This window comes from Panulirus ornatus, chromosome 33 (genome assembly GCF_036320965.1).
Source record: "Panulirus ornatus isolate Po-2019 chromosome 33, ASM3632096v1, whole genome shotgun sequence".
In the NCBI taxonomy this organism is placed as follows: domain Eukaryota; kingdom Metazoa; phylum Arthropoda; class Malacostraca; order Decapoda; family Palinuridae; genus Panulirus; species Panulirus ornatus.
Window position 1 is genome coordinate 5,928,298 of NC_092256.1, and position 25,011 is coordinate 5,953,308.

The 25,011-nt window shown below is 40.8% G+C and overlaps 1 protein-coding gene across 1 annotated transcript in view; it reads left to right on the forward strand.

Moving 5' to 3' along the window:
• Positions 1 to 25,011, forward strand: part of LOC139759418 (uncharacterized) — an 853,213-nt gene that overhangs the window by 809,629 nt on the left and 18,573 nt on the right. The window contains exon 13 of the mRNA XM_071681513.1: positions 23,118 to 23,265. Within this exon, the coding sequence (XP_071537614.1) occupies positions 23,118 to 23,265 (148 nt within the window). The remainder of the gene's footprint in view (positions 1 to 23,117; positions 23,266 to 25,011) is intronic.

A 25,011-nucleotide genomic window follows, 5' to 3' on the forward strand; every position in this document is an offset into this window, starting at 1 on the left:
AGTTTGTTGAGTATTCCTGGTAAATTATATGGGAGGGTATTGATTGAGAGGGTGAAGGCATGTACAGAGCATCAGATTGGGGAAGAGCAGTGTGGTTTCAGAAGTGGTAGAGGATGTGTGGATCAGGTGTTTGCTTTGAAGAATGTATGTGAGAAATACTTAGAAAAGCAAATGGATTTGTATGTAGCATTTATGGATCTGGAGAAGGCATATGATAGAGTTGATAGAGATGCTCTGTGGAAGGTATTAAGAATATATGGTGTGGGAGGAAAGTTGTTAGAAGCAGTGAAAAGTTTTTATCGAGGATGTAAGGCATGTGTACGTGTAGGAAGAGAGGAAAGTGATTGGTTCTCAGTGAATGTAGGTTTGCGGCAGGGGTGTGTGATGTCTCCATGGTTGTTTAATTTGTTTATGGATGGGGTTGTTAGGGAGGTAAATGCAAGAGTTTTGGAAAGAGGGGCAAGTATGAAGTCTGTTGGGGATGAGAGAGCTTGGGAAGTGAGTCAGTTGTTGTTCGCTGATGATACAGCGCTGGTGGCTGATTCATGTGAGAAACTGCAGAAGCTGGTGACTGAGTTTGGTAAAGTGTGTGGAAGAAGAAAGTTAAGAGTAAATGTGAATAAGAGCAAGGTTATTAGGTACAGTAGGGTTGAGGGTCAAGTCAAGTGGGAGGTGAGTTTGAATGGAGAAAAACTGGAGGAAGTGAAGTGTTTTAGATATCTGGGAGTGGATCTGGCAGCGGATGGAACCATGGAAGCGGAAGTGGATCATAGGGTGGGGGAGGGGGCGAAAATTCTGGGGGCCTTGAAGAATGTGTGGAAGTCGAGAACATTATCTCGGAAAGCAAAAATGGGTATGTTTGAAGGAATAGTGGTTCCAAAAATGTTGTATGGTTGCGAGGCGTGGGCTATGGATAGAGTTGTGCGCAGGAGGATGGATGTGCTGGAAATGAGATGTTTGAGGACAATGTGTGGTGTGAGGTGGTTTGATCGAGTGAGTAACGTAAGGGTAAGAGAGATGTGTGGAAATAAAAAGAGCGTGGTTGAGAGAGCAGAAGAGGGTGTTTTGAAGTGGTTTGGGCACATGGAGAGAATGAGTGAGGAAAGATTGACCAAGAGGATATATGTGTCGGAGGTGGAGGGAACGAGGAGAAGAGGGAGACCAAATTGGAGGTGGAAAGATGGAGTGAAAAAGATTTTGTGTGATCGGGGCCTGAACATGCAGGAGGGTGAAAGGAGGGCAAGGAATAGAGTGAATTGGAGCGATGTGGTATACCGGGGTTGACGTGCTGTCAGTGGATTTGAATCAAGGCATGTGAAGCGTCTGGGGTAAATCATGGAAAGTTGTGTAGGTATGTATATTTGCGTGTGTGGACGTATGTATATACATGTGTATGGAGGGGGGTTGGGCCATTTCTTTCGTCTGTTTCCTTGCGCTACCTCGCAAACGCGGGAGACAGCGACAAAGTATAATAAAATAAAAAATAAATCTCTCTTACCCTTTCATTACCTACTTGATCAAACCACCTCCCACAAAATATTTTCCTCAAACATTTCATTTCCAACACATCCACCCTCCTCCGCACAATACACTGTATCCCATGCCTCACAACCATATAACCTTGTTGGAACCACTGTTCCTTCAAACATACCCATTTTTGCTCTCCGAGATAATGTTCTCGCCTTCCACACATTCTTCAACACTCCCAAAACCTTCGCCCCCCCCCCGCCATATATACTATTCATATTATTATACTTTGTCGGTGTCTACCGCGTTAGCGAGGTAGCACAAGGAAACACAGGAAAGAGTGGCTCAACCCACCCACATACTTATGTATACACAGACATGTCCACACATGCACATATACATACTGATACATTTCAACTTATACATATATATACATACACAGAAATATACATATGTACAAATATACATAATTCATACTTGCTACCTTTATTCATTCCTGTTGCCACCCTGCCAAACATGAAATGACACCCTCCACCCCCGCACGCACACGAGGTAGCTCTAGGGAAACACAACAAAGGCCACATCCGTTCACACTCAGTTTCTACCTGTCATGTATAATGCACTGAAACCACAGCTCCCTTTCCACATCCAGACCCCACAGAACTTTCCATGGTTTACCTCAGATAATTCACATACCCTGTTTCAATTCATTGACAGCAAGTCCACCCCGATATACCACATCGTTCCAATTCACTTTATTCCTTGCACGCCTTTCACCCTCCAGCATGTTCAGGCCCTGATCGCTCAAAATCTTTTTCACTCCATCCTTCCACTTCCAATTTGATCTCCGACTTCTCGTTCCCTTCACCTCTGACACATATATCCTCTTTGTCAATCTTTCCTCGCTCATTCTCTCCATGTGACCAAACCATTTCAATACACCCTCTTCTGCTCTCTCAACCACACTGTTATTATTACCACACATCTCTCTTACCCTATTATTACTTACTCGATCAAACCATCTCACACCACGTATTGTCCTCAAAAATCTCATTTCCAACACATCCACACTCCTCCGCACAACCCTATCTATAGCCCACAACTCGCAACCATATAACATTGTTGGAACAACCATTCCTTCAATCATACCCATTTTTGCTTTCCAAGATAATGTTCTCGCCTTCCACACATTTTGCAACACTCCCAGAATCTTCGCCCCCTTCCCGCCCTGTGACTCACCTCCACTTCCATGGTTCCATCCGCTGCCAAATCCACTCCCAGGTATCTAAAACACTTCACTTCCTCCAGTTTTTCTCCATTCAAACTTCACTCCCAATTGACTTGTCCCTCAACCTTACTGTACCTAATATCCTTGCTCTTAATCACATTTTCTCTCAGCTTTCTTCTTTCGCACACTTAACCAAACCAGTCACCAGCTTCTGCAGTTTCTCACCCGAATCAGCCACCAGCGCTGTATCATCAGCGAACAACAACTAACTCACTTCCTAAGCCCTTTCATCCACGATAGACTGCATACTTGCTCCTCTCTCCAAAACTCTTGCATTCACCTCCCTAACATTCCCATCCATAAACAAATTAAACAACCATGGAGACATCACGCACCCCTAACGCAAACCGACATTCACTTGGAACCAGTCACTTTCCTCTCTTCCTGTTTGTACACATGCATTACATCCTCAATAAAAACTTTTCACTGCTTCGAGCAACCTGCCTCCCCCACCATATACTCTTAATACCTTCCACAGAGCATATCTTTCAGCTCTATCATATGCCTTCTCTAGATGCATAAATGCTACATACAAATCCATTTGTTTTTCTATGTATTTCTCACATACAGTCTTCAAAGCAAACACCTGATCCACACATCCTCTACCACTTCTGAAACCACACTGCTCTTCCCCAGTCTGATGCTCTGTACATGCCTTCACCCTCTTAATCAATACCCTCCCATATAATTTCCTGGGAATACTCAATTTGAACACTCACCTTTATCCTCTTTGCCTTTGTACAATGGGACTATGCATGCATTCTGCCACTCCTCAGGCACATACACTGAATATCCTCACCAACCAGTCAACAACACAGTCACCCCCCTTTTTGATAAATTCCACTGCAATACCATCCAAACCCGCCACCTTGCCGGCTTTCATCTTCTGCAAAGCTTTCAATACCTCTTCTCTGTTTACCAAACCATTCTTCCTGACCCTCTCACTTCGCACACCACCTTGACCAAAACATCCTGTTTCTGCCACTCTATCATCTAACACATTCAACAAACCTTCAAAATACTCACTCCATCTCATTCTCACATCACCGCTGATTGTTATTACCCCAGCATTAGCCCCCTTCACTGATGTTCCCATTTGTTCTCTTGTCTGATGCACTTTATTTACCTCCTTCCAAGACATCTTTTTATTCTCCCTAGAATTTAATGTTATTCTCTCACCCCAACTCTCATTTGCCCTCTTTTTCACCTCTTGCACCTTTCTCTTGACCTTCTGCCTCTTTCTTTTATACATCTCTAAGTCATTTGCACTATTTCCTTGCAAAAATCATCCAAATGCCTCTCTCTTCTCTTTCACCAATAATCTTACTTCTTCATCCCACCACTCACTACCCTTTCTAATCTGACCACCTCCCAGGCTTCTCATGCCACAAGCATCTTTTGCGCAAGCCATCACTGTTTCCCTAAATACGTCCTGTTCCTCCCTAACTCCCCTTACGTCGTTTGCTCTCACCTTTTTCCATTCTGCACTTAGTCTCTCCTGGTACCTCCTCACACAAGTCTCCTTCTCAAGCTCACTTACTCTCACCACTCTCTTCACCCCACCACTCTCTCTTCTTTTCTGAAAACCTCTACAAATCTTCTCCTTCGCCTCCACAAGATAATGATCAGACATCCCTCCAGTTGCACATCTCAGCACATTAACCGCCGTCTCCTGTGTTAGCGAGGTAATGCAAGGAATCAGACGAGGAATGGCCCAACCTACCTACATACACATGTATATACATAAACGCCCGCACACACACACATTTATCTATATATTTATTTATTATACTTTGTCGCTGTCTCCCACGTTAGCGAGGTAGCGCAAGGAAATAGATGAAAGAATGACCCAACCCACCCACATACACATGCCTTACAGCCATATAATATTGATTGAACTACTATTCCTTCAAACATACCAATTTTTGCTCTCCGTGATAACATTCTCTCCTTCCATGCATTCTTCATTGCTCCCAAAACCTTCACCCCCTCCCCCACCCTGTGACTCACTTCCACTTCCATGGTTCCATCCGCTGCTAAGTCCACTCCCAGGTATCTAAAACACTTCACTTCCTCCAATTTTTCTCCGTTCAAACTCACATCCCAATTAACTTGTCCCTCAACTCTACTGAACCTAATATCCTTGCTCTTATTCACATTTACTCTCAACTTTCTTCTTTCACAGACTTTTCCAAACTCAGTCCCTAACTCCTGAAGTTTCTCACACAAATCAGCCACTACAGTTGTATCATGGCAAACAACAACTTACATCCCAGGCCCTCTCATCACCAACAGGCTGCATACTTGCCTCTCTCTCCAAAACTTTTCCATTTACCTTCCTAACCACCCCATCCATAAACACATTAAACAACAATGGGGGGATCACACACCTGACATTCACTGGGAACCAGTCACTCTCCACTCTTCCTATTCATACATGCCTCTCATCCTTGGTAAAAACTTTTCACTGCTTCTGCCAACTTACTTCCTACAACATATGCTCTTAAAACCTTCCTCAAAGCATCTCTATCAGCCCTGTCATATGCCCTTGCCAAATTCATAAATGCTACATACAAATCCATCTGTCTTTCTAAGTATTTCTCACATATTTTCTTCAAAGCAAACACCTGATCCACACATCCTCTACCACTTCTGAAACAACACAGCTCTACCAGAATCTGATACTCTGTACATGCCTTTACCCTCTCAGTCAATACCCTCCCATAAAATTTTCCAGGGCAACAAACTTATGCCTTTGTAGTTTCAACGCTCACCTTTATCCCCTTTGCCTTTGTACAATGGCAGTATCCATGCATTCCGCCAATCCTCAGGCACTTCACTATTGTCCATACATACATTGAATATTATTACCAACTAATCAACAATGCAGTCTACCCCTTTTTTAAAAATTTCCAGTGCAATACCATCCAAACCTGCAGCATTGCCAGATTTCATCTTCCATAAAGCTTTCACTACCTCTTCTCTCTTTACCAAACAAATCTCGCTAACCCCTCTCACTTTGCACCTCGACCAAAACACCCTATATCTGCTACTATATCATCAAACACATTCATCAAACCTTCAAAGTACTCACTCCTTCTCAATTCAACTCTACCTGATATTATCTCCCCATTTGCCCCTTTCACTGAAGTTCCCATTTGTTCTCTTGTCTTATGCATGTTATTTACCTCCTTCCAAATCATCTCTATATTGTCTCTGAAGTTTGATGATCCTCTCTCACTCCAGCTCTCATTTGCCCTTTTTTTCAAATCTTGAACTCCTCCTGCTTTCTTTGATACATCTCCCAGTCATTTGCACTACTTCCCTGCAAGTGTTGTCCAAACACCTCTCTTTTTTCTTTCACTAATAACCTTACTTCTTCATACCATCACTCACTACTCCTTCTAATCTGCCCGCCTCCTGCCTTTCTCGTACCACATACATCTATTGTGCAAGGCATCACTGCTTCCCTAAATGCATCCCATTCCTTACCCACTACCCTCTCCCTTTTTGCTATTCTACACACAATCTCTCCTGGTACTTCCTCACACAAGTCTGCCTTCTCAGATCACTTACTCTCACCACTCTCTTCTTTCCAACATTCCCTCCTCTTTTTTGAAAACCTCTACAAATCTTCACCATCGCCCCCACAGGATGATTAGGCATCCCTCCACCTGCTCCTCTCAGCACATTAACATTCAAAAATCTCTTTTACATGCCTTTTATTTATATATATATATATATATATATATATATATATATATATATATATATATATATATATATATATATATATATATATATATGTATATATATATATATATATATATATATATATATATATATATATATATATATATATATATATATATATATATATATATCGAGGATGTAAGGCATGTGTACGTGTAGGAAGAGAGGAAAGTGATTGGTTCTCAGTGAATGTAGGTTTGCGGCAGGGGTGTGTGATGTCTCCACGGTTGTTTAATTTGTTTATGGATGGGGTTGTTAGGGAGGTGAATGCAAGAGTTTTGGAAAGAGGGGCAAGTATGAAGTCTGTTGGGGATGAGAGAGCTTGGGAAGTGAGTCAGTTGTTGTTTGCTGATGATACAGCGCTGGTGGCTGACTCATGTGAGAAACTGCAGAAGCTGGTGACTGAGTTTAGTAAAGTGTGTGAAAGAAGAAAGTTAAGAGTAAATGTGAATAAGAGCAAGGTAATTAGGTACAGTAGGGTTGAGGGTCAAGTCAATTGGGAGGTAAGTTTGAATGGAGAAAAACTGGAGGAAGTAAAGTGTTTTAGATATCTGGGAGTGGATCTGGCAGCGGATAGAACCATGGAAGCGGAAGTGGATCATGGGGTGGGGGAGGGGGCGAAAATTCTGGGAGCCTTGAAGAATGTGTGGAAGTCGAGAACATTATCTCGGAAAGCAAAAATGGGTATGTTTGAAGGAATAGTGGTTCCAAAAATGTTGTATGGTTGCGAGGCGTGGGCTATGGATAGAGTTGTGCGCAGGAGGATGGATGTGCTGGAAATGAGATGTTTGAGGACAATGTGTGGTGTGAGGTGGTTTGATCGAGTAAGTAACGTAAGGGTAAGAGAGATGTGTGGAAATAGAAAGAGCGTGGTTGAGAGAGCAGAAGAGGGTGTTTTGAAATGGTTTGGGCACATGGAGAGAATGAGTGAGGAAAGAGTGACCTAGAGGAGTTATGTTGTCGGAGGTGGAGGGAACGAGGAGAAGTGGGAGAGACCAATTGGAGGTGGAAAGATGGAGTAGTGAAAAAGATTTTGTGTGATCGGGGCCTGAACATGCAGGACGGTTTGTTTCTTGCTTGGTAGTTCAGTTCATCCCTTGTGAAATCGGTGTTGACGATATGATCTTAAGTAAAACGCCACTGAACGAATAAAGAGTTATAAGGGGTTGTCCTCTTTACTCTAAGTCTAAAGGAGGGCAAGGAATAGAGTGAATTGGAGCGGATGTGGTATACGGGTGGACGTGCGGTCAGTGGATTTTGGAATCAAGGCATTGTGAGCGTCTGGGTAAAATAATGGAAAGTTGTGTAGGTATGTATATTTGCGTGTGTGGAACGTATGTATATACATGTGTATGGAGGGGGGTTGGGCCATTTTCTTTCGTCTGTTCCTTGCGCTACCTCGCAAACGGGGAGTCAGCGACAAAGTATATTAAAATAAAAAATAAATCTCTCTTCCCTTTCTTTACCTACTTGATCTTACCACCTCCCACAAAATATTTTACTCAACAATTCATTTCCACACATACACCCTCCGCCGCACTATACACTGTATCCATGCCTCACAAACATATAACCTGGTTGGAACCTCTGTTCCTTCAACATACCCATTTTGCCTTCTCCGAGATAATTGTTTCGCCTTCCACACATTCTTCCATACACTCCAAAACCTTCGCCCCCCCCCGCCATATTATACTATTATATTATTATACTTTGTCGGTGTCTACCGCGGTTTGCGAGGTAGCACAAGAAAACACTGGAAAGGAGTGGCCTCACCACCCACTTACTTTTGTATTCACAGTCATGTCCTCTCTTGTCACATATTTCATACGGATTCATTTCTACTTATAACATATAGTCTATCTTTCACTGCTTATTACTTTGTTCTATATACATTATTCATACTTGCTTCCTTTATTCATTCCTGTTGCCACCCTGCCAAACATGAAGTGACACCCTCCACCCCCGCATGCACACGAGGTAGCTCTAGGGAAACACAACAAAGGCCACATCCGTTCACACTCAGTTTCTACCTGTCATGTATAATGCACTGAAACCACAGCTCCCTTTCCACATCCAGACCCCACAGAACTTTCCATGGTTTACCTCAGATAATTCACATACCCTGTTTCAATTCATTGACAGCAAGTCCACCCCGATATACCACATCGTTCCAATTCACTTTATTCCTTGCATGCCTTTCACCCTCCAGCATGTTCAGGCCCTGATCGCTCAAAATCTTTTTCACTCCATCCTTCCACTTCCAATTTGATCTCCGACTTCTCGTTCCCTTCACCTCTGACACATATATCCTCTTTGTCAATCTTTCCTCACTCATTCTCTCCATGTGACCAAACCATTTCAATACACCCTCTTCTGCTCTCTCAACCACACTGTTATTATTACCACACATCTCTCTAACCCTATTATTACTTACTCGATCAAACCATCTCACACCACGTATTGTCCTCAAAAATCTCATTTCCAACACATCCACACTCCTCGGCACAACCCTATCTATAGCCCACAACTCGCAACCATATAACATTGTTGGAACAACCATTCCTTTAATCATACCCATTTTTGCTTTCCAAGATAATGTTCTCGCCTTCCACACATTTTGCAACACTCCCAGAACCTTCGCCCCCTTCCCGCCCTGTGACTCACCTCCACTTCCATGGTTCCATCCGCTGCCAAATCCACTCCCAGGTATCTAAAACACTTCACTTCCTCCACTTTTTCTCCATTCAAACTTCACTCCCAATTGACTTGTCCCTCAACCTTACTGTACCTAATATCCTTGCTCTTAATCACATTTTCTCTCAGCTTTCTTCTTTCGCACACTTAACCAAACCAGTCACCAGCTTCTGCAGTTTCTCACCCGAATCAGCCACCAGCGCTGTATCATCAGCGAACAACAACTAACTCACTTCCTAAGCCCTTTCATCCACGATAGACTGCATACTTGCTCCTCTCTCCAAAACTCTTGCATTCACCTCCCTAACATTCCCATCCATAAACAAATTAAACAACCATGGAGACATCACGCACCCCTAACGCAAACCGACATTCACTGGGAACCAGTCACTTTCCTCTCTTCCTGTTTGTACACATGCCTTACATCCTCAATAAAAACTTTTCACTGCTTCGAGCAACCTGCCTCCCCCACCATATACTCTTAATACCTTCCACAGAGCATATCTTTCAGCTCTATCATATGCCTTCTCTAGATGCATAAATGCTACATACAAATCCATTTGTTTTTCTATGTATTTCTCACATACAGTCTTCAAAGCAAACACCTGATCCACACATCCTCTACCACTTCTGAATCCACACTGCTCTTCCCCAGTCTGATGCTCTGTACATGCCTTCACCCTCTTAATCAATACCCTCCCATATAATTTCCTGGGAATACTCAATTTGAACACTCACCTTTATCCTCTTTGCCTTTGTACAATGGGACTATGCATGCATTCTGCCAGTCCTCAGGCACATACACTGAATATCCTCACCAACCAGTCAACAACACAGTCACCCCCTTTTTTGATAAATTCCACTGCAATACCATCCAAACCCGCCACCTTGCCGGCTTTCATCTTCTGCAAAGCTTTCAATACCTCTTCTCTGTTTACCAAACCATTCTTCCTGACCCTCTCACTTCGCACACCACCTTGACCAAAACATCCTGTTTCTGCCACTCTATCATCTAACACATTCAACAAACCTTCAAAATACTCACTCCATCTCATTCTCACGTCACCGCTGATTGTTATTACCTCACCATTAGCCCCCTTCACTGATGTTCCCATTTGTTCTCTTGTCTGATGCACTTTATTTACCTCCTTCCAAGACATCTTTTTATTCTCCCTAGAATTTAATGTTATTCTCTCACCCCAACTCTCATTTGCCCTCTTTTTCACCTCTTGCACCTTTCTCTTGACCTTCTGCCTCTTTCTTCTATACATCTCTAAGTCATTTGCACTATTTCCTTGCAAAAATCGTCCAAATGCCTCTCTCTTCTCTTTCACCAATAATCTTACTTCTTCATCCCACCACTCACTACCCTTTCTAATCTGACCACCTCCCAGTCTTCTCATGCCACAAGCATCTTTTGCGCAAGCCATCACTGTTTCCCTAAATACGTCCTGTTCCTCCCTAACTCCCCTTACGTCGTTTGCTCTCACCTTTTTCCATTCTGCACTTAGTCTCTCCTGGTACCTCCTCACACAAGTCTCCTTCCCAAGCTCATTACTCTCACCACACTCTTCACCCCACCACTCTCTCTTCTTTTCTGAAAACCTCTACAAATCTTCACCTTCGCCTCCACAAGATAATGATCAGACATCCCTCCAGTTGCACATCTCAGCACATTAACCGCCGTCTCCTGTGTTAGCGAGGTAATGCAAGGAATCAGACGAGGAATGGCCCAACCTACCTACATACACATGTATATACATAAACGCCCGCACACACACACATTTATTTATATATTTATTTATTATACTTTGTCGCTGTCTCCCACGTTAGCGAGGTAGCGCAAGGAAATAGATGAAAGAATGACCCAACCCACCCACATACACATGCCTTACAGCCATATAATATTGATGGAACTACTATTCCTTCAAACATACCAATTTTTGCTCTCCGTGATAACATTCTCTCCTTCCATGCATTCTTCATTGCTCCCAAAACCTTCACCCCCTCCCCCACCCTGTGACTCACTTCCACTTCCATGGTTCCATCCGCTGCTAAGTCCACTCCCAGGTATCTAAAACACTTCACTTCCTCCAATTTTTCTCCGTTCAAACTCACATCCCAATTAACTTGTCCCTCAACTCTACTGAACCTAATATCCTTGCTCTTATTCACATTTACTCTCAACTTTCTTCTTTCACAGACTTTTCCAAACTCAGTCCCTAACTCCTGAAGTTTCTCACACAAATCAGCCACTACAGTTGTATCATGGCAAACAACAACTTACATCCCAGGCCCTCTCATCACCAACAGGCTGCATACTTGCCTCTCTCTCCAAAACTTTTCCATTTACCTTCCTAACCACCCCATCCATAAACACATTAAACAACAATGGGGGATCACACACCTGACATTCACTGGGAACCAGTCACTCTCCACTCTTCCTATTCATACATGCCTCTCATCCTTGGTAAAAACTTTTCACTGCTTCTGCCAACTTACTTCCTACAACATATGCTCTTAAAACCTTCCTCAAAGCATCTCTATCAGCCCTGTCATATGCCCTTGCCAAATTCATAAATGCTACATACAAATCCATCTGTCTTTCTAAGTATTTCTCACATATTTTCTTCAAAGCAAACACCTGATCCACACATCCTCTACCACTTCTGAAACAACACAGCTCTACCAGAATCTGATACTCTGTACATGCCTTTACCCTCTCAGTCAATACCCTCCCATAAAATTTTCCAGGGCAACAAACTTATGCCTTTGTAGTTTCAACGCTCACCTTTATCCCCTTTGCCTTTGTACAATGGCAGTATCCATGCATTCCGCCAATCCTCAGGCACTTCACTATCGTCCATACATACATTGAATATTATTACCAACTAATCAACAATGCAGTCTACCCCTTTTTAAAAAATTTCCAGTGCAATACCATCCAAACCTGCAGCATTGCCAGATTTCATCTTCCATAAAGCTTTCACTACCTCTTCTCTCTTTACCAAACAAATCTCGCTAACCCCTCTCACTTTGCACCTCGACCAAAACACCCTATATCTGCTACTATATCATCAAACACATTCATCAAACCTTCAAAGTACTCACTCCTCAATTCAACTCTACCTGATATTATCTCCCCATTTGCCCCTTTCACTGAAGTTCCCATTTGTTCTCTTGTCTTACGCATGTTATTTACCTCCTTCCAAATCATCTCTATATTCTCTCTGAAGTTTGATGATCCTCTCTCACTCCAGCTCTCATTTGCCCTTTTTTTCAAATCTTGAACTCCTCCTGCTTTCTTTGATACATCTCCCAGTCATTTGCACTACTTCCCTGCAAGTGTTGTCCAAACACCTCTCTTTTTTCTTTCACTAATAACCTTACTTCTTCATACCATCACTCACTACTCTTTCTAATCTGCCCGCCTCCTGCCTTTCTCGTACCACATACATCTATTGTGCAAGGCATCACTGCTTCCCTAAATGCATCCCATTCCTTACCCACTACCCTCTCCCTTTTTGCTATTCTACACACAATCTCTCCTGGTACTTCCTCACACAAGTCTGCCTTCTCAGATCACTTACTCTCACCACTCTCTTCTTTCCAACATTCCCTCCTCTTTTTTGAAAACCTCTACAAATCTTCACCATCGCCCCCACAGGATGATTAGGCATCCCTCCACCTGCTCCTCTCAGCACATTAACATTCAAAAATCTCTTTTACATGCCTTTTATATATATATATATATATATATATATATATATATATATATATATATATATATATATATATATATATCGAGGATGTAAGGCATGTGTACGTGTAGGAAGAGAGGAAAGTGATTGGTTCTCAGTGAATGTAGGTTTGCGGCAGGGGTGTGTGATGTCTCCACGGTTGTTTAATTTGTTTATGGATGGGGTTGTTAGGGAGGTGAATGCAAGAGTTTTGGAAAGAGGGGCAAGTATGAAGTCTGTTGGGGATGAGAGAGCTTGGGAAGTGAGTCAGTTGTTGTTTGCTGATGATACAGCGCTGGTGGCTGATTCATGTGAGAAACTGCAGAAGCTGGTGACTGAGTTTAGTAAAGTGTGTGAAAGAAGAAAGTTAAGAGTAAATGTGAATAAGAGCAAGGTAATTAGGTACAGTAGGGTTGAGGGTCAAGTCAATTGGGAGGTAAGTTTGAATGGAGAAAAACTGGAGGAAGTAAAGTGTTTTAGATATCTGGGAGTGGATCTGGCAGCGGATAGAACCATGGAAGCGGAAGTGGATCATAGGGTGGGGGAGGGGGCGAAAATTCTGGGAGCCTTGAAGAATGTGTGGAAGTCGAGAACATTATCTCGGAAAGCAAAAATGGGTATGTTTGAAGGAATAGTGGTTCCAAAAATGTTGTATGGTTGCGAGGCGTGGGCTATGGATAGAGTTGTGCGCAGGAGGATGGATGTGCTGGAAATGAGATGTTTGAGGACAATGCGTGGTGTGAGGTGGTTTGATCGAGTAAGTAACGTAAGGGTAAGAGAAATGTGTGGAAATAAAAAGAGCGTGGTTGAGAGAGCAGAAGAGGGTGTTTTGAAATGGTTTGGGCACATGGAGAGAATGAGTGAGGAAAGATTGACCAAAAGGATATATGTGTCGGAGGTGGAGGGAACGAGGAGAAGTGGGAGACCAGATTGGAGGTGGAAAGATGGAGTGAAAAAGATTTTGTGTGATCGGGGCCTGAACATGCAGGAGGGTGAAAGGAGGGCAAGGAATAGAGTGAATTGGATCGATGTAGTATACAGGCGTTGACGTGCTGTCAGTGGATTGAATCAGGGCATGTGAAGTGTCTGGGGTAAACCATGGAAAGCTGTGTAGGTATGTATATTTGCCGTGTGTGGACGTATGTATATACATGTGTATGGGGGTGGGTTGGGCCATTTCTTTCGTCTGTTTCCTTGCGCTACCTCGCAAACGCGGGAGACAGCGACAAAGCAAAAAAAAAAAGAAAAAAAAAATATATATCCCTGAGGATAGCAGAGAAAGACTACTTCCCATGTATTCCCCACATGTCATAGAAGGCAACTAAAAGGGGCAGGAGCAAAGGGGTTGGAAACCCTTCCCTCCTTGTATTTCAACTTTCTAAAAGGGGAAACAGAAGGAGTCATGCAGGGAGTGCTGATCCTCGTCGATGGCTCAGATTGGGTGTCTAAATGTGTGTGGAAGTAACCAAGATGAGGAAAAAAGGCGAGATCGGTAGTATGTTTCAGGAAAGGAACCTGGATGTTTTGGCTCTGAGTGAAATGAAGCTCAAGGGTAAAGGGGAAGAGTGGCTTGGGAATGTCATGGGAGTAAAGTCAGGGGGTTGGTGAGAGGACAAGAGCAAAGGAAGGAATAGCACTACCCCTGAAGCAGGAGTTGTGGGAGTACATGATAGAGTGTAAGAAAGTAAGCTAGATTAATATGGGTAAAATTGAAAGTGGATGGAGAGAGATGGGTGAATATTGGTGCCTATGCAACTGGTCATGAGAAGAAAGATCATGAGAGGTAAGTGTTTTGGGAGCAGTTGAGTGAGTGTGTTAGCAGCTTTGATGCACGAAACCGGGTTATAGTGATGGGTGATTTGAATGCAAAGGTGAGTAATATGGCAGTTGAGTGTATGATGGGCGTATATGGGGTGTTCATTGTTGTAAATGGAAATGGTGAAGAGCTTGTAGATTTGTGTGCTGAAAAAGGAGTGGTGATTGGGAATAACTGGTTTAAAAAGACAGATATACATAAGTATATGTATGTAAGTAGGAGAGATGGCCAGAGAGTGTTGTTGGATTATGTATTTACTGATAGACGAGTGAAAGAGAGACTTTTGGATGTTAATCTGCTGAGAGTGGTAGCTGGAAGAATGTTTTATCATTATCTTGTGGAGGCGAAGGTGAAGATTTGTAGAGGTTTTGAGAAAAGAAGAGAGAATAATGGGGTGAAGAGAATGGTGAGAGTAAGTGAGCTTGGAAAGGAAACTTGTGTGAGGAAGTACCAGGAGATATTGAGAGCAGAATGGTAGAAGGTGAGAGCAAATGATGTAAGGGGAGTGAGGGAGGAATGGGATGTGTATAGGGAAGCAGTGATGGCTTGTGCAAAAGATGCCTGTGGCATGAGAAAGGTGGGAGGTGGACAGATTAGAAAGGGTAGTGAGAGGTGGGATGAAGAATTAAGATTCTTATTGAAAGAGAAGAGAGAGGTGTTTGGACGCTTTTTTCAGGGAAGTAGTACAAATGGCTGGGAGAAGGTGCAAGAGGTGAAAAAGAGGGCAAAAGAAAGTTGGGGTGAGAGAGTATCATTTAATTTTAGGGACAATTAAAAGATGTTTTGGAAGGAGGTGAATAAAGTACATAAGACAAGAGAACAAATGGGAACTTCAATGAAGGGGGCTAATGGTGAGGTAATAACAAGTTGTGGTGAAGTGATAAGGAGATAGAGTGAGTACTTTGAAGGTTTGTTGAATGTGTTTGATGATAGAGTGACAGATATAGGGTGTTTTGGTCGAGGATGGTTTGGTGAACAGAGAAGAGGTAGTGAAAGCATTGCAGAAGATGAAAGCCAGCTGGTTTGGATGATATTGCAGTGAAATTTGGTAAAAAAAAAAGGGTGACTGTGTTGTTGCCTGGTTGGTAAGGATATTCAGTGTATGTATGGTTCATGGTGAAGTGCCTGAGGATTGGCAGAATGCATGCATAGTGCCATTGTACAAAGGTAAAGGGGATAAAGGTGAGTGTTCAAATGACAGAGTTATAAGTTTGTTGAGTAATCCTGGGAAATTGTATGGGAGGGTATTGACTGAGAGGGTAAAGGCATGTACAGAACATCAGATTGGGGAAGAGCATTATGGTTTCAGAAGTGGTAGAGGATGTGTGGATCAGGTGTATGCTTTGAAAAATATATGTGAGAGACACTTAGAAAAACAGATGGATTTGTATGTAGCATTCATGAATCTGGAGAAGGCATATGATAGGGTTGATAGAGATGCTTTATGGAAGGTTTTAAGAGTATATGGTGTAGGAGGTAAGTTGCTAGAAACAGTGAAAAGTTTTTAACAAGGATGTAAGGAATGTGTACGAGTAGGAAGAGAGGAAAGCGATTGGTTCCCAGTGAATGTTGATTTGCGGAAGGGGTGTGTGATGTCTCTATGGTTGTTTAATTTGTTTATGGATGGGTTGGCTAGGGAGGTGAATGCAAGAGTTTTGGAGAGAGGGGCAAGTATGCAGTCTGTTGTGGATGAGAGGGCTTGGGAAGCGAGTCAGTTTTTGCTCGCTGATGATACAGCACTGGTGGCTGATTCGGGTGAGAAACTACAGAAGATGGTGACTAAGTTTGGTAAAGTGTAAGAAAGAAAAAAGCTGAGTAAATGTGAATAAGAGCAAGGTTATAAGGTTCAGTAGGGTTAAGTTAATTAGGAGGTAAATTTGGACGGAACCATGGAAGTGGAAGTGAGACATAGGGTGGGAGAGCGGGCGAAGGGTCTATGAACGTTGAAGAATGTGTGGAAGGTGAGAACACTATCTCAGAGAGCAAAAATGGGTATGTTTGAAGAATAGTGGTTCCAACAATGTTATATGGTTGTGAGGCATGGGCTATAGATAAGGTTGTGCAGAGGAGGGTGGATGTGTTGGAAATGAAATGTTTGAGGTCAATAAGTGGTGTGAGGTGGTTTGATCGTGTAAGTAATGAAAGGGTAAGAGAGATGTGTGGTAATAAAAAAGAGTGTGGCTGAGAGAGCAGAAGAGGGTGTATTGAAATGGTTTAGTCACATGGAGAGAATGAGTGAGGAAAGTTTGACAAAGAGGATGTATGTGTCAGAGGTGGAGGGAACAAGGAGAAGCAGGAGACCAAATTGGAGGTTGAAGGATGGGGTGAAAAAGATTTTGAGGGATTGGGGCCTGACCATGCTGGAGAATGAAAGGCATGCACAGATTAGTGTGGATTGGAACGGTGTGGTATAATGGGGTCGATGTGCTGTCAGTGGATTGAACCAGGGCATGTGAAGTGTCTGAGGTAAACCATGGAAAGTTCTATGGGGCCTGGATGTGGAAAGGGAGCTGTGGTTTCGATGCATTACACATGACAGCTAGAGACTGTGAACAAATGTAGTCTTTTTTGTCTGTTCCTGGTGGTACCTTGCTGGAATTCTATTTCATGTGTAGCGGGGTGGCAAGGGAAATGGATGAAGGCAGCAAGTATGAATATGTACATGTGTATATATGTATATGTCTGTGTATGTATATGTATGTATACAGTGAAATGTATAGGTATGTATATGTATGTATACAGTGAAATGTATAGGTATGTATATGTGCATGTGTGGATGTTTATGTATATACATGTGTATGTGAGTGGGTTGGGCCTTTCCTCATCTGTTTCCTAGCGCTACCTCGCTAATGTTGGAGATGGCAGTTAAGTATAATGAATAAAAATGAATACATATGAACAAATGAAAACTTGGTGCAATTCAATGAAGAAAAATCTGATCAAACAAATTATGGAACTATAAGCAGTATAACTGACAGAATACAACAGACTAACTGGAAAAGAGAAATAATATTAAGGGAAAACTTGAAAAATTTAAATTTTGAATGAAAAACAATGTAATGATGATACCATGTGATAGATCAACTGGAAAAGAGTAATAATTGAGGAAAATTTGAAAAACCTTGCAGTTATAGTAAATTAAAAGCTGGAAGTTAGAGATGATACTGAAAAATTTGAATCAGTGAAATAATGAATGGTGTGATAATGAGACCTTTCCCTAAAACAGATAGAAAACCAAAAATCGTTATGTTCAATATATGTGTAAGTAGGAGAATTTAATACTCCTGGGTTGTGTGGTCACCAACAAAACTTGCTGAAATCAACAAATTGGAGAAAATACAGACATCTTCTAAGCAAAGTTGAGACAATGGAATACACAAATTATCCTGTTAGAGAAAGTGAATGTATCACATTAAATGGAAGTATTTAAAGAAAATGTAGGTATTGTGACTAGCAAAATCACTGTATGGAAGTAGAAGACTAACTGAGTCTATAAAAATCCCTTAGAATATACCAAAAAACTACCATAGAAAAACATTCAACAACCCAGCAAGAAATGTGGAGAAACTTCAATGTTTGGCCAATTAGATTTAAAGTATGCATGGAATAATAAAACCTTCAAAAGAAGAAACGTATGACTTGAGTCACTTCAGCATGACTCCTAGATAGACATCAGACAACAGATAACAACAGTAGTATTGTGGAACATGAAGAAAATACAGAGAGCGCTGTGCACTAGCCTTGCCAAAGGCAAAATTACTTCACATTTAGCTAGGCACTATACCCCTCTCATATTTAGTCTCTGAATTGTTGAATATTGAAATCAGTCAACTTTGGGCCAATGTGAATGTATTTCTGGACAAGTGGGAAAATAATGGTTTACAGTGCTAGTCAGACACTGGTCGATCATTAGTTTATTTCACTACTGAGGAATGTAAAAAATTTAATTTTTCCATATAATTTATGATTGCCTTATTAGCAATCAGGACATGGCTTTTGTAGGTTTATTGGTTCCAGTGGGTACCAGGTTTTGTCATTTTAAACTTCGCTCTTTTAAAAGCATATCAGTGGGGTAGCTTTGGTAACCATAACTTGCCAAGGGCCATAATAAATTCAAGCATGTAAGATAATATTACCTCAACTATAAACTGCTAGCCAAAGTAATCACAGTCTTGTTCCCCATCCCTCTAGTTTTGTGATTGATGTACAGTTCATGATGAAATAGTTGTTACAATTTTGGCAGCTTGTTAGGTTATTTGTGAATTGTTGGTGAGAGTAATATACCCGTGATGAGAGTGAACAACATTGTGAGTGGTGTTTGAAACAGTGTTAGTTTGTGTAGACATTTTCTTTGTAAAAGTCTTCTCCAACTCCCTCTACCACCACCAAGGACTTCTACATAGGTTGATTTTAGTTTATTTCATAATTATTTTGTTTTTTAGGATTCTTTTTTCTATTCATAGTAAGGGACTCATATAATATGGACCTTTAGACATGATGGTGTGTTTGTTAAGGGATGAAATGTAAACAATTGTGCAATTATGCCACCCCCACAATCCTTACCAGAGCTGAGTATGTAAATATTTCTGCAGCTCATATGGCATTATATTTTGTGTTTTTTGGTTCCCTCATTGCTTCATAGCTGTTAAAGTGTATTTCTTAATTTGTAAGGGTCATTTTGCCAAAATTCAAGGTTTTGTTTTTCATTCCCCCATCCATATTGGTAGGTGTGAAGAGGTTCATGAATGCACAGAAAGGTATTAATTCTTTTGAACTGTGGTAGTATGGTAATCCCCTAACCCTTTCACTCTATTTGTGGTATGTGATTTTTTTTGTACAACCCAAACTATTTCTGTTCTACAATCTGAATTTTCCCACCAACATTTGAAGGAACAAGTTGTTGTTTTACTCGAGGCATGTATAGATGCCATAAGTCACCTACAGATCTAACTAGCTCATATAATTATCCATGTACAGATGTCATAAGTCACCTACAGATCCAGCTAGTTCATATAGGTATCAGCAATGCACAGTTACCCTAAGCAAATCATGGTTGGAGAAAATCCTATTCAATCTCACATGGGTCGCTTGCCCTGATATGCAGAATAAATAAATGAGATATATAGGGTGCAGAAGACGAAAACAACCGACTGTCATATCTAGATATAGCAGGAGACAGTGGTGAGTGATTCTGAATGAAAAATATGAAGTAGACTCTACACAGTCTCTACACAGTTCATCAAAAAACGAAGTGAAAGGTAATAAATAATAGGTAATTTTGTATACAGTGGCTGTAAATGGTGGTTATGCACCAAGATTCAAATGCATAAGTGTTATACCTAGGTTGATATGTCTATATTATCCTAGCTTTAGATGTCTCTAATTGTTTACCTGGCTCAAAATATTTGTATAGACAAAGAACATTCTAGTACTGTATAGGTTTGACAATGTTACTTTTTCTTTCTTTTTGATTGGAACTGCTAATGACAGAGAACATGAACATTCTATAGTGGAATATTTATGATTATTTAAAGCTGAAAATGTTACAATAGGGATAAGCAGAAGCTTACAATAAAACAACATAGGCATCACAGTAGTGTTGCTCCTCTCTCTTTCTCCATCCTATCAGTCTCAAAGAGTAAGAGAGGCATCACAATAGTGTTGCTTCTCTTTCTTTTCCCATACCGTCAGTGTCATAGATTAAGATGGTAAAACTAAGACCTTCCAGTATCATGTTTATGTTAACTATTGCATGCCTCCTTTTTATCTAAATCTCCTTAGCCTTCACTTATACTACTTCAGGTTATATCTTCATCATTGCTTGATTGCCTTGCCCAGGTACCAAGACTTTTGGTTCACTCTCTTCTGCTGCTTGCACACTTCAGTCCCACACAGTGGGCTGTTGTAAACTAAAAATTTAAGAAACTCCTCTTAATAGCTTTAGTTTTCTGGTTATCTATTCTCTCACTTCCCTTAATCGCCACTATTCATTCTTTGTAGTACCTGTTTCAGTCATCTACTCAGAAGATTCAAGAAGGCATTTGTGACAGCAGAGAATGGCTATTTCTGCAGCATGAAAACTAAATCCCAGAATATATTGTTGAATTTCAAGCTTTTTATCTTTACGTTCTTGATTCAGTTTTTTCAGTCCTGTTAGTGTTCATGTATATCCATTGATCCATACATCAACTCTCCATCTGTGAAGAATATATCAGACATTAGCTTTACCTTTATTAAATCTTGGAAATATATCAGGGACCACTAAAGGAAGAAGTGATTAAGTGTGGGTACTGGTCACAGATCAAGGTCATAAGTTCAAAAAATTCACATACGCTGACTCTAGAGATATCAGTCATAAAACTGAACGTCTTATTATATCATCAGCTCTTTAAATATGTGCATAAAAGTGCACTGGTTGAAATATGTTGGAAAGATTTTGTATAGGATTCTTACCTTATGCATGAACAGGTTTGGTCAATATAAAGTGATAGCACATTTCAACCTATCCTTCTGTTTATTGTAATTAGATTTCATTTTCATTTTGAATTGCTATATTGATACCTTCTTATCCTCTACAGTTTTTTGTACTATTTAATATCTTGAGTGCATGTATTTATATTTCATTTATATACTTTGGTGTTGTCCCCCGCGTTAGCGAGGTAGCACAAGGAAACAGGTGAAAGAATGGCCCAACCCACCCACATACACATGTATATACATACACATATACATATCTATACACATGCACATATACATATCTATACATTTCAATGTATACATATATATACATACACAGACATATACATATATACACATGTACATAATTCATACTTGCTGCCTTTATTCATTTCCATCGCCACCCCGCCACACATGAAATGACAACCCCCTCCCCCCGCATGCATGCGAGGTAGCGCTAGGAAAAGACAACAAAGGCCACATTCGTTCAGACTCAATCTCTAGCTGTCATGTATAATGCACTGAAAACACAGCTCCCTTTCCACATCCAGGCCCCACAAAACTTTCCATGGTTTACCTCAGACGCTTCACATGCCCTGGTTCAATCCATTGACAGCACGTTGATCCCGGTATACCACATCATTCCAATTCACTCTATTCTTTGCACACCTTTCACCCTCCTGCATGTTCAGGCCCTGATCACTCAAAATCTTTTTCACTCTATCCTTCCACCTCCAATTTGGTCTCCCACTTCTCCTTGTTCCCTCCACCTCTGACACATATATCCTCTTTGTCAATCTTTCCTCACTCATTCTCTCCATGTGACCAAACCATTTCAATACACCCTCTTCTGCTCTGTCAACCACTTTTCTTTATTACCACACATCTCTCTTACCCTTTCTAATTATCTCTAAATCAACATGTCATTCATCTCTTCCTAATCGATAGCAGATTATATCTATGCAAGTTATATGCATGGCAATACCAAAGGTACTGAAGTCACTTATATCAGTGTTTCAGTCTTTTTTAGTTATCTTTTAAACCAGTTCACTGTGGCCAGGTCATGTACATCATAGTATTTACTTCTTTCATAGTGAATGGGGCATAAACGATTGTAATTCTACCTCTCACTTGAGCCAAAATATACAATTATTGATGTTTGTCATATCACATTCATTCCTACCAGATGCTACAACCTGATTTTTTTTTATATACACTAGTCAGCTTGTATGAATGTTAAGGGAACTTGTATGATATCTTCCCCCTTTTTATTATGTAATACTGTAGTTTGTAAAGCTATAAAACATTTAAAAGATAATAGTTACTGTTGATAAAAACCCCCAGTAATGATATTTGCTTACCATGAAAACACTATCTAGAATATCGAATCTCTCAGTAAATACCTAATATGCTTGGCAATGGAACATTATAACATAGAGGAAGTGTACCACATATATACAATTCTTCATCAGGTTGAATTGTATATCATTCTATTAAGAAAATTTTGTCCAATTTGATGCTAATAACACAATTGTGGACATATATATTTTATAATGCTTGAAATTATCCCTCACACAGAGTGTACTAAATAGTGAATATTAGGACTGCCATGTTAAAAGGATTATACTAGGTTAAGTTTTAGTTACATTATGACCTAATCACTGCCCAGTTATGTCTCAGAATTTGCTCACACAATTTTGCTCAATTACTGTAATATGAATGCTTAATCTTTTTTTATCTGATTATTTGTGTATGTAAGACTTCATTGCTCATAACCATGTTAGTTGTATCTTATCATCCATAATTATGTGTAATTCAATGCCTTATTATATCTGTTTAACCTGTTTACTTTGTTATTCCCGTCATCAGAAACCTTTTTATTGCGCTATACTTCTGTCCCCAGCTACCTGTGTTTTGAGCGTAGTAAAAGCCAGTCGGTAAAGAACATGAAGCTGTCACTGAAGGAGGTGCGTGTTGAGAAGGCCAACAGCTACCCATGGATACCAGGAGGAGGCATGGCCATTGATGTGTCTTTGGAGGGTACAGGCAAGGTATGTAGCTGAAAGTAAAAGGAATGATTTTGGAGGGGGGAAAAGGAAATAGAGCAAATATGTTTGTAATTCTGAAAAGCTCTTCTTTCTGACTTTACACACATTCTTTCAGTGGGTGCTCAATTTATTTCTATCTGGTTAGGATAGGAGTCAGCAAGATTGCATATTTACTGCACAACAATACTTCCAAACAATGGAAAACAAACCATAAATGTTCTCCAAAGAGCATAGGAAAGAAAGGAAAACTCCTTGTTGAAACAAAGGAAAGACTCGGAAAAAAAAGGCTCAGAGGGTTTTTAATTTACATGGCTTGATATGCACAAGCTGTATCCCAGTAATCTGATAAAAAGCAGAGTGAAAAATAATGAATAGAAACAAAAAGTCACTTGAGAAATTCTAAGCAGCACAGTGACATTTAATGCTTCAGAATGAGTGTGGATTAGATGAAATTACAAATGAAGTGATAAGATCACTGGAGGTGGTGCTGTTTAATGGATTTTGAAAATGTATAAGGTAGCATCAAAAAGTGGTCATGAAGATGATTGGATGAGGGCAGAGGTTGTTTTGCTGTTAGAATACAAAGGGAGTAAAAATTTTCATGACAACAGAGAAAGAAGTGTTTGAAGCATAGTCTGTGTATTTGATAAAGTTATGATTGATCAAATTAAGAGGATTAGTAAATCCCTTAGGAGGGGAAACCAAGGTAGATTTAGGAAGGGAGGAGGGTCTGAAGACTAGATACTTTTACTTGGACAAATACAAAGAAAGTTTTTGTAAATAAGAAAAAGTGTATATACCATAAATGGTGACTGAGTTTGGTAAAGTGTGTGAAAGAAGAAAGTTGATAGTAAATGTGAATAAGAGCAATTTTATTAGGTTCAGTAGGGTTGAGGGACAAGTTAATTGGGAGGTAAGTTTGACTGGAGAAAAAATGGAGGAAGTGAGGGGTTTTAGATATCTGGGTGTGGACGTATGGAACCATGGAACGGAAGTGAGTCACAGGGTGGGGAGGGAGCGAAGGTTCTGTGTCAGAGGTGGAGGGAAGAAGAAGCAAGAGATCAAATTGGTGGTGGAAGGATGGAGTGCAAGGTGGAAGGCGTGCAAGAAATAGAGTAAATTGGAACGATGTGGTGTACTAGGGTTGACATACTGTCAATGGATTGAACCAGTGCATGTAAAGCGTCTGGGGTAGACCAGGGAAAGTTTTGTGGGGCCTGGATGTGGAAAGGAACCAGAGGTTTGGATGCATTACACATGACAGCTAGAGGCTGAGTGTGAATGAATGTGGCCTTTGTTGTCTTTTCCTAGCACTACCTCGCATGCGCGCAAAGGGGAAAGAGGGTGACATTTCATGTGGGGCAGGGTGGCGATGGAAATGGATGAAGGCAGCAAGTATGAATATGTACATGTATATATATGTATATGTCTGTGTATATATAAGTATGTATACGTTGAAATATATAGATATGTATATGTGCGTGTGTGGGCGTTTATGTATATACATGCGTATGTGGGTGGGTTAGGCCATTCTTTCGTCTGTTTCCTTGCACTACCTCGCTAAAGTGGTAGACAGTGACTAAGTATAATAAAATAAGATATATATATATATATCCCTGGGGATAGGGGAGAAAGAACACTTCCCACACATTCCTCACGTGTTGTAGAAGGCGACTAGAGGGGACGGGAGTGGGGTGCTAGAAACCCTCCCCTACTTGTATTTTAACTTTCTAAAAGGGGAAACAGAAG